At 37.2% G+C, this 13,800-nt stretch overlaps 1 protein-coding gene across 1 annotated transcript; it reads right to left on the bottom strand.

Moving 5' to 3' along the window:
* Positions 1–284: 284 nt before the first annotated feature.
* Positions 285–3,791, bottom strand: srxn1 (sulfiredoxin 1 homolog (S. cerevisiae)). The gene is made up of 2 exons (XM_053623929.1): positions 3,505–3,791; positions 285–3,278 (listed from the first exon to the last, which is right to left on the bottom strand). The coding sequence occupies exons 1-2, from the start codon at positions 3,727–3,729 to the stop codon at positions 3,069–3,071; spliced, it is 435 nt and encodes a 144-aa protein (XP_053479904.1). The 5' UTR covers positions 3,730–3,791; the 3' UTR covers positions 285–3,068.
* Positions 3,792–13,800: the final 10,009 nt, after the last annotated feature.

The raw sequence follows: 13,800 nt of genomic DNA, 5'->3' as shown, positions 1-13,800 counted from the left end.
TACCACCCAGATAAAAAGGCCAAATGTCTTCAAATGTCTCATTCAATAGAACAGAAAAAAAACTATAGATATGAATATGTATTAATTTTGTAGTATGTTACATTTTTTATAAAATACCTTGTAATCATGAACAGCCAAATAATGGTGCAAATTACATAATGAAATGAATGACTGATAAGCCTGTCATCAGAAAAATTATTGTATTATTCTTATTAAAGTATAAATTGTGGTAACCACACATAATTGAACAAATTCCTTGATTGGGAAAATGAAAAGAAATGTTCAATACCACTTTGCTGTTAGCATTCTGTATTTATTTTGCATCAGTTTTGTATCTTGAAGCATATTTTATGAGATGTGACATGCCTGGGGGTGGGGGTATTTTTTCTGATGATGTCTGTATCCATATAGTATAACATTAAACATGTAATGACATCAGAATTGCTATTCACAGCATACCATCAGTATTTATATCAGTATTCCTTCACAAACCCAATATAAAGCTAAAAATAATAATAATAATAATAATAACCCCCATTTACAGACCATTTCTTTTGCAAACTAACAGCAGTCTGGGAATCTGGGGTCCAGCCTCCAAACCTGTCTATATATAGTCGTTTAACATCATCAGAGTTGCAGTGCTCATTTTTTTTCCCCCTGTCCAGTCCAGTGTATGGTCTGGAACAGAAAAGTGCATAGCAGAGTTCTCATGACATATGACCTCAAACATATCCTGCTCCAATGTGCAAACTTGGTGTATATCTTGCCCTCTACACATGCCTGATTCATTGGAATACTACTCCTGCATGGAGCATCTGTACTTATGAGTCACCTTCTGCTGCTCCATGGTCCCACATGGTCACATCAAAGACACCACTTCCCAAAAATCATGTATGCTCAAGTCTCTCCCCTCGTTTCAGTGGACAACCTCACCTGAATACTATAGATTTCTACCTAAGAACTGCTGCAGTAATCATAAAGACTGTCCTGTGCTCATCCCAGAACTCCTATTCACAACATGATTGTACTGCAAAACCATTCAACACATAATAGTATGCAGCTGTAGAAGAGTAATGATTTATAATCCCACTATCTGGTGTCACTCGGAAGGTTCCCTTTTGAGTCTTGCTCTTCTCCAGATTTCTTCCTCATATCGTCTTAAGTTTCCTTACCAGTGTCTTCTCTGGCTTGCACATTAGGGATGTAAATCTACATCCAGATTTCTGTAAAGCTGCTTTGTGGAATGTCTATTATTAAAAGCCCAGATAAAAGCATGCAGTAACTAATGTAAAGCTGTAGTTTGCTGCATATTTTTGGTCCATTTGGCCTTTAATGAAGCCTGTGTCACGATGAAAAAAGAAATAAATTCATTGCATGAAAAGGTCAAAGCTGTACGCTTCATGACTGGATCCAGCTTCATGTCAATGAAAAAGTGTCCCCATCTCCTCATCTCTACTCAATTTGGTGGAAATAGTCCAGAGTTATAGTGTGAGCATTCGTACCTTGACATGTCTGAAGTGATTTGTGAATGCAGCAGGATATGAAATCCAGAAGTCTAAGGACTGCTGCTATATATACACGTCATTTTTTATTTATTTTTTTTAAAGATACTGTAGTTTGAAAAACAGGTCATGATGGGACAAAGCTGTACTAGTATGTAGAAAAACACTTTAGTCAATACAAAACGTGCGATGGACATCAGAAACAAGAAAATGAGTCCTTCAGTCATTTCAAATGCATCGGCATAAGTGACATTTTTACAGCTTTTTGGTTTCCTCTTGAATTATATTTACACATATGAATATGATTTAAATATTTTACTATAAAACAAACATTAATCTGTAACAAAATGAATCTACACTAAACAGAGCAACACTACCATCTCGTGGTGAATATCAGTGCTACCACTACAGAGTGCATATACTTACTGCATGTGTAGTAATTATGTGAATACCCATGTTAAATAAATAAAAAAATAATACGTTTGTTGTTGCTTTTTAAGCGAAGAATTTGTAAATTAACTACTTTTAGAACAAAACAATTTGGAAAGCTTAACCAGATTTGTTTTTATTGTAGTGCTCCAGTGTTGGAAAGTTAGATAAAATTCATAAGTACAGCTTTGGTATGACTTTCTCTCACGGCTGTTTCAACCCAAGCCCTTTATTGTTAAGAGTACAGTAGTTGTAGTCTAAATTAAACTCTAAATTTGCATTATACAGTTACATGTTTACAGAGAGCATTATAACTATGTTGGGAGGTATGGTGGCTTAGTGGTTAGCACTATTGCCTCGCACGCCCAGCATTGGGCGTTTGAATCATGATTCCGTCCTGTGTGCAGAGCTGGCATGTTTTCCTTGTTTTTCTCCGGGTACTCTGGTTTCCTCCCCAAGTCCAACGACATGTGTTATAGGCTGATTGGCATTTCCACACTGTCCGTAGTGTGTAAGTGTTCCCTGCGATGGTTTGGCACTGTCCAGGGTGTCCCCTGCCTTGCTCCTTGGGATAGGGTCCAGGTTTCCCCACAACCAAGTGTAGGATAAGGGGTGTGGAAAATGGATGGATGGGATGGATTATAACTACGTTTTAGTAAACAGTTTATTTGTTCTCTCATTTTGGGAAAATGTGTGCTGATTCTAATCTATTATGATCATGGACACAATATAACTGCAGTGGATAGAGCTTAAGTTGAAAAATGCTGGAGTAATCCTTGTTGGCCATGTTTATTTACAAAACATCAATTTCACCCATATATTTTCCCACATACGTCCACTGACATTGTTTTTGGGGTTTGTCAAAAGTAAGTCAAATAACTGACCATATAACTTGTATTCTACACATTTTCTTCAAATTTGTCTCACAATGTATTCGTGGCAAAGATATACGGAAATAGTTTTGAAAGAAAACACATGTACATGTATACGTAGACTTGTTAACTTCCTTGTCCCATCATTCTTACACCTATTTGCATGCGTCACCTTCCTGTAGACATGGATACCCAGTCTAAACCTCATGACTCATTCATTACTTAGCATGTGGTAATCATGTCCTCTATACCCTGGCTCTTTCAGTCACTGTAAATTGGGCGTTGAAGCTCCCAGATAGGTGCGCAGGTCAGAAATGTTGGATTTGATGATCTTGGCTGGGATGGATTTCATCTGTAGTCTCTGGTAAGCAGCAAATCTATGGCAGCCCCCAAATGAGTAGTAATAATTACCTCCCTTTTTTCCTGTGATCCACAACACATCTATTGGAGGGACAACTCTGATGTCTGAGGTCTCCTGAGAGAATACATATATAGATTTCAATTCAGATGAACAGTACATCACAATACAAGATATAGCTATTATACTACCTATCAGGGTTTATTCACATCAGCCACATACCCTTTTCGCATTTGTTTTGTTTTGAAGTCATATCACGGTATATATGTCATTTTAGTAGTTTAAAAGTATATTTTATTGTTGAAATACAACATAGAAGTGGCAATTAAGCCAGCAAACTTACATTTATAGTGTCCATGAGGCTTTGAACTTTCTCTTCATCTAGAACTGGAGGAATGGGTCGAATAATCACATCCATTGGGATGTTATGAACTTCCTCAACGTTGTCAGAATGAATCGACCGGTTTTCGTTCTTTAAACTTCCCATCCTGTGCTGACTGCTGAGAGCGAACTGTCGTAGAACATGAACTGTTAAACTACAGTAAATAAACGCAGAAGTTTGCAGCATCACGCCTAACGCTTCCCTTATAAACTAGAAACCCGGAAGTTTTGCCGCCGTACTGCGCATGCGCATCAAATCGACAGATTTGAACTGTATAGTAAATAAGAGTTTAATTTCTGTAGAAATGATCAAATGACACTGAAATATTCGCGTCGTAATGACGTCCATGAATGCACTTGATAATGTAGGGACGAAAACTTCTTCATGTATAACTTTTTATAGCGGACTACCAGACGGTGGCGAGAAAGTTCCTTCTATGATACCAATTTCTATGGACTATGTTTCTGTTTCAGTCCTGTCTTACCTGCTACTTCATTCAGCAAATGGTACATCAGTAAGGTTTAATATTAACTGTGTTGTAATTAAACTCAACACAATGTTAGCAATGCATATCCATAAATATACAGTAATATATAACAGGTCAACCTACTACTTAATCAAAGTTAAGCGCTCTTATAAAAGAGTGATAGAACCAGTGCTAGTGTTCTGACAAATTGTCCTGCCTATCGAGATGTCCTACCAAGGGGTTTTGTTGTTGCACTCTCACTGAGCACTTTATTAGGAACACCTGTATACAGTACACCTACTCATTCATCTAATCAGCCAGTTGTGTGTCATGCAGGTACAGGCCAGCAGCTTCTAGTAATGTTCACATCAACCATCAAAATGGGGGGAAACTATGATCTCAGTGATTTTGAACGTGGCATGATTGTTGGTGCCAAAAGGGCTGGTCTGAGTATTTCTATAGCTGCTGATTTCCTGGAATTTTCACACACAACAGTCTCTACAGTTTACTTAGAATGGTGCAATAAAGAACAACATCCATTGAGCAGCAGTTCTGCAGATGGAAATGTCTTGTTGATGAGAGAGGTCAGAGGAGAATGGCCAGACTGGTTCGAGCCGACAGAAAGGCTACAGGAACTCAGATAACCACTCTGTACAATTGTGGTGAACAGAAAAACATCTCAGAATGCACAAAACGTCAGACTTTGAGGCGGATGGGCTAGAACAGCCAAGAACAGAAAACTGAGGCTGTAGTGGGCACATGCTCACCAAAACTGGACAGTTGACTGGAAAAACATAGTCTGGTCTGATGAATCTCAATTTCTGCTGAGGCTCACAGATGGTAGGGTCAGAATTTTGCACCAGAGCATGATTCCATGGACCCAATGTGCTTGCATCAACAGTCCAGACTGGTGGAGGTGGTGTAATTGTGTGGGGAATGTTTTCTTGGCACACCTTGGGCCTGTTAATACCAATCAATCATCACTTGAATGCCACGGGCTAATTGAGTATTGTTGCTGACTATGTGCATCTCTCCATGGCCACAATTTACCCATCTTCTAATGGCTACTTCCAGCATGATAATGCACCATGTTACAAAGCAAAAGTCGTCTCAAACTGGTTTCATGAACATGACAATGAGTTCAGTGTTATTCTCTGGCCTTCCCAGTCACCAGATCTGAATCCAATAGAACAACTTTGGGATGTGGTAGACCAGGAGATTCACAGCATGATAGTGCACCTGAAAAATCAGAATTGCCTGATGCAATCATGTCAACATGGACCAGAATCTCAAAGGAATGTTTCCAACATCTTGTGGAATCCATGCCACGAAGAATTGAAGCTGTTTTGAGAGCAATACCCATTACTAGTATAGTGTTCCTAAAACAGTGCTCACTGTAATAAAGTAAACAAAATAGCAAAAAAAAAATTAAGACTTATAAGTGCACAGTTTGTTAAGTAGAACAGCTCATTAGAGCACCATCCTACACTTGCCAGAACACAGCCTCAACTAAACCTTACTGTGACTATTTCTCAGATATGATGGTATGTTTGGGTAGCTTTTGGTCTAAAATTTAAAAACTACACATTAGGCATTGTGGAGTCAGAGAGGTAGAAGCTTTTCCAGGTAGTATTGTTAAAAAAATTTACTTGCTCTTTTATTAGCAAACATACACATTTACAGTAGACACAGTAGGCTTGGTGGTTAGCTGCAGAATTGACTTGGCCAGGGAAACTGGAGTGGGTAATAAAACCCATAAGACTTCCACTGGATGGCAGACATAAACATAAAGACAACATATCTCTTATTTTTTTAAAAATGATTAGAAAATTATTTCTGGTTAAAAAAAGCTAGTTTTAGTTTGTTACTAGCCTCAGCTGGTTAACTGATGTGGGCCAGTGGTTTTAGAGGGGTTTTGGACCAGCCCAGGTGGTTCTAGTTGGTCAAGTTGGTTCTACTGGTCAGGTTTAAGGGCTGTGGACAGTGACAGGCTGGCTCTTACAAGTCAGCTGGTTCCAGCTGATCTGGCTGGTTCTATCTGGTTATGTTGACCAGATCACTTGGTCAGTCTGGGTCTAGCCATTCAGGCTGGTTCAAGTTGTTTGACTAGCTCAAATGACTGGCCTAGACCAGGCTGGTCAGACTGGGAGGCAAACTGGCCAAATGATCTAAATGGTCTAGCTAGATTATTTACGTCATTTGACTGATGCTGTCTTGTATCCACAGTAACAATTGAGACAGGATACAACTGAGTAGTTTAGGGTTAAGGGTCTTGCACAAGGGCCCAACAGTGCTCAGATTTGAATTGACGACCTTTCGATCAGTAGCCCAAAGCCTTAACAACTGAGCCAACAATTCCCAGCCTGGGAGACCTGGTCTTAGCTGTTTTTTTAAGCAAGAAGAGTTTTTAAACATTAGCGACAGGGGCTCACATGTATGCAAATGACCGCCCACTATTTAAAGGTGCTGCACCACAATATGGTTGGAATGGGGTTTTTTCCAGCCCAAATTGCTAATTATTATATGGCTTTTTACAGTTCAGACACCTGTGACCCATTATACACCTGCTGTAATTGACCTTTATGTTCATAAACTGAAATACAGTTCAGCTACTGCAGCACAAATCAGCTCTTACAGCCTGACACCACAACTCTTTCCTATGTAGGTTCACTTTGTTTTTATCTGATCTGCATTTATCTGTCAAACGATTGAGGATTAAGTGTCTCAGTATTCAAGTACACCTAAAATCTGCTTTTGTTGCATAGAGGACTGTGGGTTGATTTGAGATACAACCTGTGACACTGAGACAGTTTGCAAAGATTGTCTATTGAAACAGTCATTTAAGCAAATCTTTCAACTCTATCTCCATGGTTACAGTCATGCTCATTTGCTTGGGTAAGGTCTAAATGATCTGTGAAATCGCAGGACTGCACTTTTCGTTTTATTTATGCATTACAGTAAGAGATGAGTAATGAGTGGGCATAATAAAGATCAGTTCACTTATATAAGGAAGTTTGTCTGATAAAATAGCACATCAAAATAGTCCTTTCTCATCTTTTAAATTTTGTATAAAATGTAGATTAATTGAAGAATTTTGATTCTCAGATGCATTTTTAGAACAAATCAAGCCGTTAAATTCGTTTATCAAGCTGGATATGAACAGATTGATTCATAAATTGCTTGTACAAGTATTTCCGCAAGAAATTTGGAATTCAAGAAAATCTTGTAATTTCAAAAAAATGTTCATATCCTGCTCATATTCCTGAGTGGGTGTAAATATTACACTTTTATACATGGATTATGCTGTCAAGTTTAAATTGCTTTATTTCAGTTACAAGCACAAATGTAATGAAACATTTATAAAACTCAGTCATTTCATATTAATGGTATTAACAAAAAATATTAACTTCTTAATATTAAAAGAAAGTAAACCACCATAAATCTATACATAAGAACAAGTAAGATTAGTCATTCAATTAAGAATGTTGCTGTATAAAAGGAAGACAGGCTCAGGGTGTGTGTAATTCAGTTTAGTTTGCTGCAGCATCTTCTTTTAATGCTGTGCAATGCTTTATAAGAGCCAGCACTAAGTGACTGATAAGTGACCGATCTTGTATGTGTCAAGCTGCAATGTGCTGTGTACTCCCTAGTGAGCTGCAGACCATTTGTTTCTTGAAGCCAAATGCCCCACTGCTTTTCTAATATGGCATCAGGGAGGATGCGAGGGATTTCTGGCTGAGACATTTTGCTTTAAATTAAAAAAAATATATAAAATTAAAAACAGTAGTTTCTCTTTGTGATGTGTTTGGTGTCAGTTGTTTGTCACAGGTTTATCAAAAAAAAATCTTTGTTAAATATAGGTGTACAACAATTATTGGCACCCCTATGAATTCATATGGGAAAAATATATTTGAAGTATATTCCCATTGATATTTTTAAATTTTTTTAGTACACCTGCATGACTAGGAACAGGAAATTGTTCAACCATGACAACCAGGGATATAAATATGAGGTAACACATACTAGGCAAAATTCCCTTAGCAAAATTCATTTAGTCATTCATAACAATGGGTAAGACCAAGGAATATAGCTATGATGTGCGGCAAAATGTTGTTGAGCTTCACTAAATGTGAAGTGGCTATAAGAATATAGCACAAGCATTGAAAATATCCATTTCCACCATCAGGGCAATAATTAAGAAGTTCCAGTCAGCTGGTAATGTTATGAATCAACATGGAATTGAATGTGTGTCTATATTGTCTCAATGCACTGTGAAGAGGATGGTTCTAGTGGCCAAAAAATCTCCAAGGATCACAGCTGGAGAGCTGCAGAAGTTAGTTGCATCTTGGGTTCAGAAAGTCTCCAAAACTACAATCCAAAGTGACCTACATCACCGTGAATTGTTTGGAAGCGTTTCAAGAAAAAAATAAAAACAAACTCAAGCGCCTTCAGACAGGGGCTTCAAATGGGATCAGGTTCTATGGTCAGATGAAATCAAAATAGAGCATCACGCCAGCAGTGGTTTTGGCAAACACAGAGGCATAGCCATATGGAAAAGTACCTCATGCCCATGGTTTATTTGGTGGTGGCATCATGGACTCTATCAAATATCAACAGGTATTAAATGTAAGCCTGACTGCCTCTGTCAGAAAGCTTAAAATGGACTATGGTTGGATCCTCCAGCAGGACAGTGATCCAAAACATACATCAAAATCAACACAGAAATGGTTTATTGATGACAAAATTGAGGTCCTGCCATGGCCATCCCAGTCCCCTGACTTGAAACCTATAGAAAACCTGTGGGGTGAACTGAAGAGGAGAGTCCACCAGCATGAACGTCGAAACTTGGAGGATCTGGAGAGAGGTTATAGGAGAAGACTCAGAGCTGTTATCTTGGCAAATGGAGGTAGCACAAAGTGTTGACCAAAAGGGTGCCAATGATTGTTGCATGCCCATATTTAAACATTTTTTTGCATAAACCTGTGTTTTGTTTGCAATTGTTTGATATTCATGAGAGCAGAGTATCAGCCTTCTTTGCTCATATTTACCAAGGGTGCCAATATTTGTGGAGGGCACTGTGTGTGTGTGTATATATATATATATATATATATATATATATATATATATATATATATATATATGCAAAGGTTCCAGGTTTTTTATATATAAATATATATATAAAATTCTGAAGCACGAGGGTGATAGTAATGGTGCAGTTTCTGGAACCTGGAAACTTTTTTTCTGGAACATTTTTTATTTTATTACAACTTTAAACAATGACAAGTAAAGATTCGTGTTTTATTTTAATTCTACATGACAGTCCTCATCAAAAAGACACATTCTTTCTGTTAGTGTCATAATATTATTAATGCTATTCCAATTTACTATTTATTTATCAAATATGTCTCCAAATCAGACAATGAAATCTAACAGAGAAAATCTGTCATTATATACAGCTATATACAGTATGTTTGGACTTGATGACTTTGGACTTAGTAATGAGCACCTCATTAAAATAACGGTCAACAAAACGCATGTTTTCAGAGCCTTGTTTAGTGGTTCGAGCTAGAAAATGATGACAGCCTTTTCCAGTCTGGGCTGTCAGCCATGCACTGACACACTTCCCTTTAAGGAGAATGTACATCATCATTAGGCAAGCGCTGTCAATCCCAACAAGTCTGAAAATCACAAGTCTGTCATCCTAATCACACTGGCATTCCTCATGTCTGTATTTTGACAGGGTGTGGGGGTGTGTATTACACTAGGTCGTAGAGGGGTAGCTCACACATGATAATTAGCTGTTAATATTAGATTTGACTCCCACGAGACTCGAGTGAGTGGAGCTACTGTAGAAAATTACCTGCCAAGTGCCTGTCGCTAGACACACCAGCTATTTTTATTTATATCTCATTCTTTCACTCTGACTTTCGTACTCTCGCAGCCTCGCCTCCTCCATACATCCAAATGCATTTCTGTGCATTTAAAGTGATGATGATAGCAAGGAGCATTTTCCATTAGATTATGCAATGTAAATGCAGTGAGAGGCAATTGGAATGGATTTTTATAGGGGTTTGGTGACAGTCTGTCACGGATGATTTGTCCTGCAGTAGGGCCTGCTACTCTTTTTACATGATACTGGGTTTTGAATCAAATTCCTGGACTCATTTTCTATTTAAAAATTCATTTTTCAGTGAGGAATTTTCAATGACAATGTGATTTAGACAAAGACCATTTGTTTGATACTTTCATTGTTAGTTCTGCTACAATTTGCACACTTTTATCATCAGCCATCACTCATGATTAATCTGATAATTCTGAAGCTCTTTGTGATATTGGTCAAATGTGTTAGATCAGGATAGTAGAATATAATAAACACATCCGTGATTAGGTCCTAATGGTTAATTAATATGATAAAAGTGATTCATACAATAAATTAAATTAAAACTATAGATATTTCATTAGATGGAAAATGAATTCAGTCCCATAAACAATGTTTAGTTAACATTCTAGCTTTCTAGTATTAAGCCAAGATTACCATGCAAAATGAACTTCTCCAATATGCTGAAAAGGGCCAGATGACATTACGACACAATATTGATGTAGTAACTTCATGACACTCTACTGGGTGTCAGGTGTATCATCAAGTGTTAGTGCTCTTAAAAGTTGAACATAAAATCTCAGAACTAACAAAATATGGAACATGTTTTATTGGTCAGTCAGTCCCTCTAGGGTTTTGCCATTTTGCGATCACAGAAATGAATGCAAAATCAAGCAAACTCCGCAATATTCAGAGGAGCTTGCAATTTATCAAAATTACCACAGATTTTCCGCAGATTTTAGCCAAGGCGTGTCATGTGACGTCATCACAACACCATTCAGCTAAAGCCCTCTTTGATTCACAAACATGAGTACAGCTAAAAGGTCACATTCACCAACAAACATCACTGTGAAAGACCATTCAAAACAATTTTGTGCAATTGCAATTTTGTAAGTAGTTTTCCAGGAGTTTTCTGCAAAAAAAGCACAAAAAATTATTTGCATCCCAAATTTTGAAAAAATCCACAGCAAAATCAAGCATTTTTGGCTGTAAAAATAACAAAAAAAACCCTCTGCGAAATCATGTACCGACTGAGGGGAGCACAGTGGTGCAACAGGTAGCAGCTCCAGGGTGTCTGATTCAACCCAAAGTTTGGGTTATTGAGTGTGGAGTTTTGCATGTTCTCCATGTGCTGGGTTTTCCCCAGGTTCTCCAGTTTCCTCCAGCCTCCCAAATACAGGCAAGTAGGCAGATTGGCTACGCTAAATTGCACGTATGTGTGAATGAGTGTGCGAATGTATGAATGGTGCCCTGCAATTAACTGGTGTTTCATTCAAGGTGAATTCTCCCACTTTATGCCCAATATTCCCAGGATATTGGTGCTTTGTTACTAAAATCGAGCATATAAATCTCACAAACTGGTGTTTTTTCCTTATCACCCACCCCCAATACTGACTATGACAGGTCCGCTGTACTATACTGGCAAACAGGATTGCCACCTTGACAGCTTGGCAATGGCATTGTGTGTGAGAATGAATGTGTTTGCACAGGCACATATAATAAAGTGTAGGAAGATGTTTTGTGTCTAGGTCCCTGGTGAAACTACACTTATATCATGTTAGGTTTTAGCTCAGGAATTTGACATTTTTCTAATCAAACACACATCAGAATCTATGTTGCTGTAAACTGCAAATGCTACCTCGACTGTTGTCTCTAAAGCCTCACTTCTGACTATTAGCAGAAAGTGTCGCTTTTTTGTTTACTGACATGCAAAAAGGACTGACCACAGATCACTGTTTTTACATGGCATGTAGGGTAGAGAAACATGGAAGTTCAAGGGTCCTTTGTTTGAAATGCAAAACAAACAAGCACAAGATGGTTGCTTTGTATAATATGCACTTTATATATATATATATATATATGTGTGTGTGTGTGTGTGTGTGTGTGTGTGTGTGTGTATATATATATATATATATATATATATATATATATATATATATATATATGTATATATATATGGCCTCACTCTTGCAAATTTGTACCAATTCACATGAATGAATTTGAATGAAAAGGTACAAAGGTCAACATTAAGATTAGCATTCATACATTTTTACAAGTTATAAAACTGGTAAAAAAAAAAAAGTATATAAATTCTGATGGTGACAGTGACTACGTTTATATATATTTGGGTTGCAGCCCTATTCCAAATATGGTGTTTATATGTGTACAGGTATCGGAATATTCCTCTAATGATGTTGTAAGTACGCCTGAGTTGCCATTCCTAAATACATAGTCTACAGCTAAGCATCTGTTAGCACCCACAAGTCCTTGTGGACTGAGCATGTGCATATATCTCCTTTCAGTGGATTTTCTGAATTAGGTGTTTTCATGTAACAAATTTCCAAACCAAATTTAAAAGGTATATTCCAGGGGTGCGAATCAGAATTGGTCAATCAGAATGTTGTCTTAATCTGAATCAGTCATATGAATTGCGTTGTTGTGTACTTAACTCAGTACTAATTAGAATATTCCCAAATTACAATTAATATTGAAATATTGGTGTGTATGTAAATGTAGTCAATGAAATTTGGATATTCCATGATGCCTTGTCACAATATTGAATAGGAGGGCAAAAAACTTTAACCTTGCATGGAGCCTCATTATGGGTAAAAACCTATAATGCATATATATAAGTACACGCTCACTGAAAGACAGACTTGTGTTTCAAATCCATAATTATACTGTGCAGCGGTATGGTAAACAGAAATGCAGCACTTGCAATTGTACAGCTCTTTTATTCAGCACATTAAACTTACTGCTTTACATTGATTGGACAATGCTCACTTAACCCCATTTACTATTTATGGAAGATGAATTTAGCTCCATTTACTATCTATTTCCTTGTAGTTTCTCCAAAAGCATTTTGAAAAATCAATGATTGAGAGCATGCTCCATCTCATTCACTGCAGATGAGTCAGCAAATTGGGTTTGAATAATTCTATGGGGCATTTCACCAAGTGTAATTACTTGACATGACACCCAACAATAAGCTGTGTGAATCTACAATCTGGGATAGAAAGAAATCAGCCTCAGCCACAACCATTCTGTATATAGTATGTTTTCTTTAGGACATTGGTGGTGCTTTTGCAATTGGTTGCACAGAAGCAAAAAATAATCCACTTTATGGCATTTTAAACAGCAAATAATATGAATCGGACTCTTGTTTTTATGTATTTTGTCCTTAAATTGAGGAAGGGCTTAGCCTTTCTAGAGCGTTTACACCAATCAGCACTGATTATATTGTTTTGTATTTCAAAAATACTTCATAATTAAAAAATTATTTTTAAACACAAAAAATACAAATGTTCATATAAAACGCGTGCTCTTTTATTGTGTAATTATATAATGTTAATAAATTGTTATAGTAGATGTCAATGCATTTCTTCAGACTTGTTTCCATTCACAATACTTATTAATACTTATTTTCTCCAAGGTTTTATCAGGGCAAAAGTTCTAAAATTGTCCTTAGACAGATTTTTTTTAACTCCCACAGCAAACTAATGCTTGGAACTTATTACTCTGCATGTGCCTTCTGCTTGACTTTAAGTGTCTTTTGTAAATTCACTTTAAATTACCTGCATGGAAAGCTCAGGAACAATTATTGATGCAGAGTCAAACAACAAAAGAAATATTAATTCCTACTTCAGCATTTTATGATGATTTTCATTCCAAAACACCAACCCACCTCTTCCCC

The sequence above is a fragment of the Ictalurus furcatus genome, chromosome 5 (genome assembly GCF_023375685.1).
Source record: "Ictalurus furcatus strain D&B chromosome 5, Billie_1.0, whole genome shotgun sequence".
Taxonomy (NCBI): Eukaryota; Metazoa; Chordata; class Actinopteri; order Siluriformes; family Ictaluridae; genus Ictalurus; species Ictalurus furcatus.
Note: the sequence above shows the minus strand (reverse complement) of the source record. Positions and strands in the feature narration are given on the sequence as shown.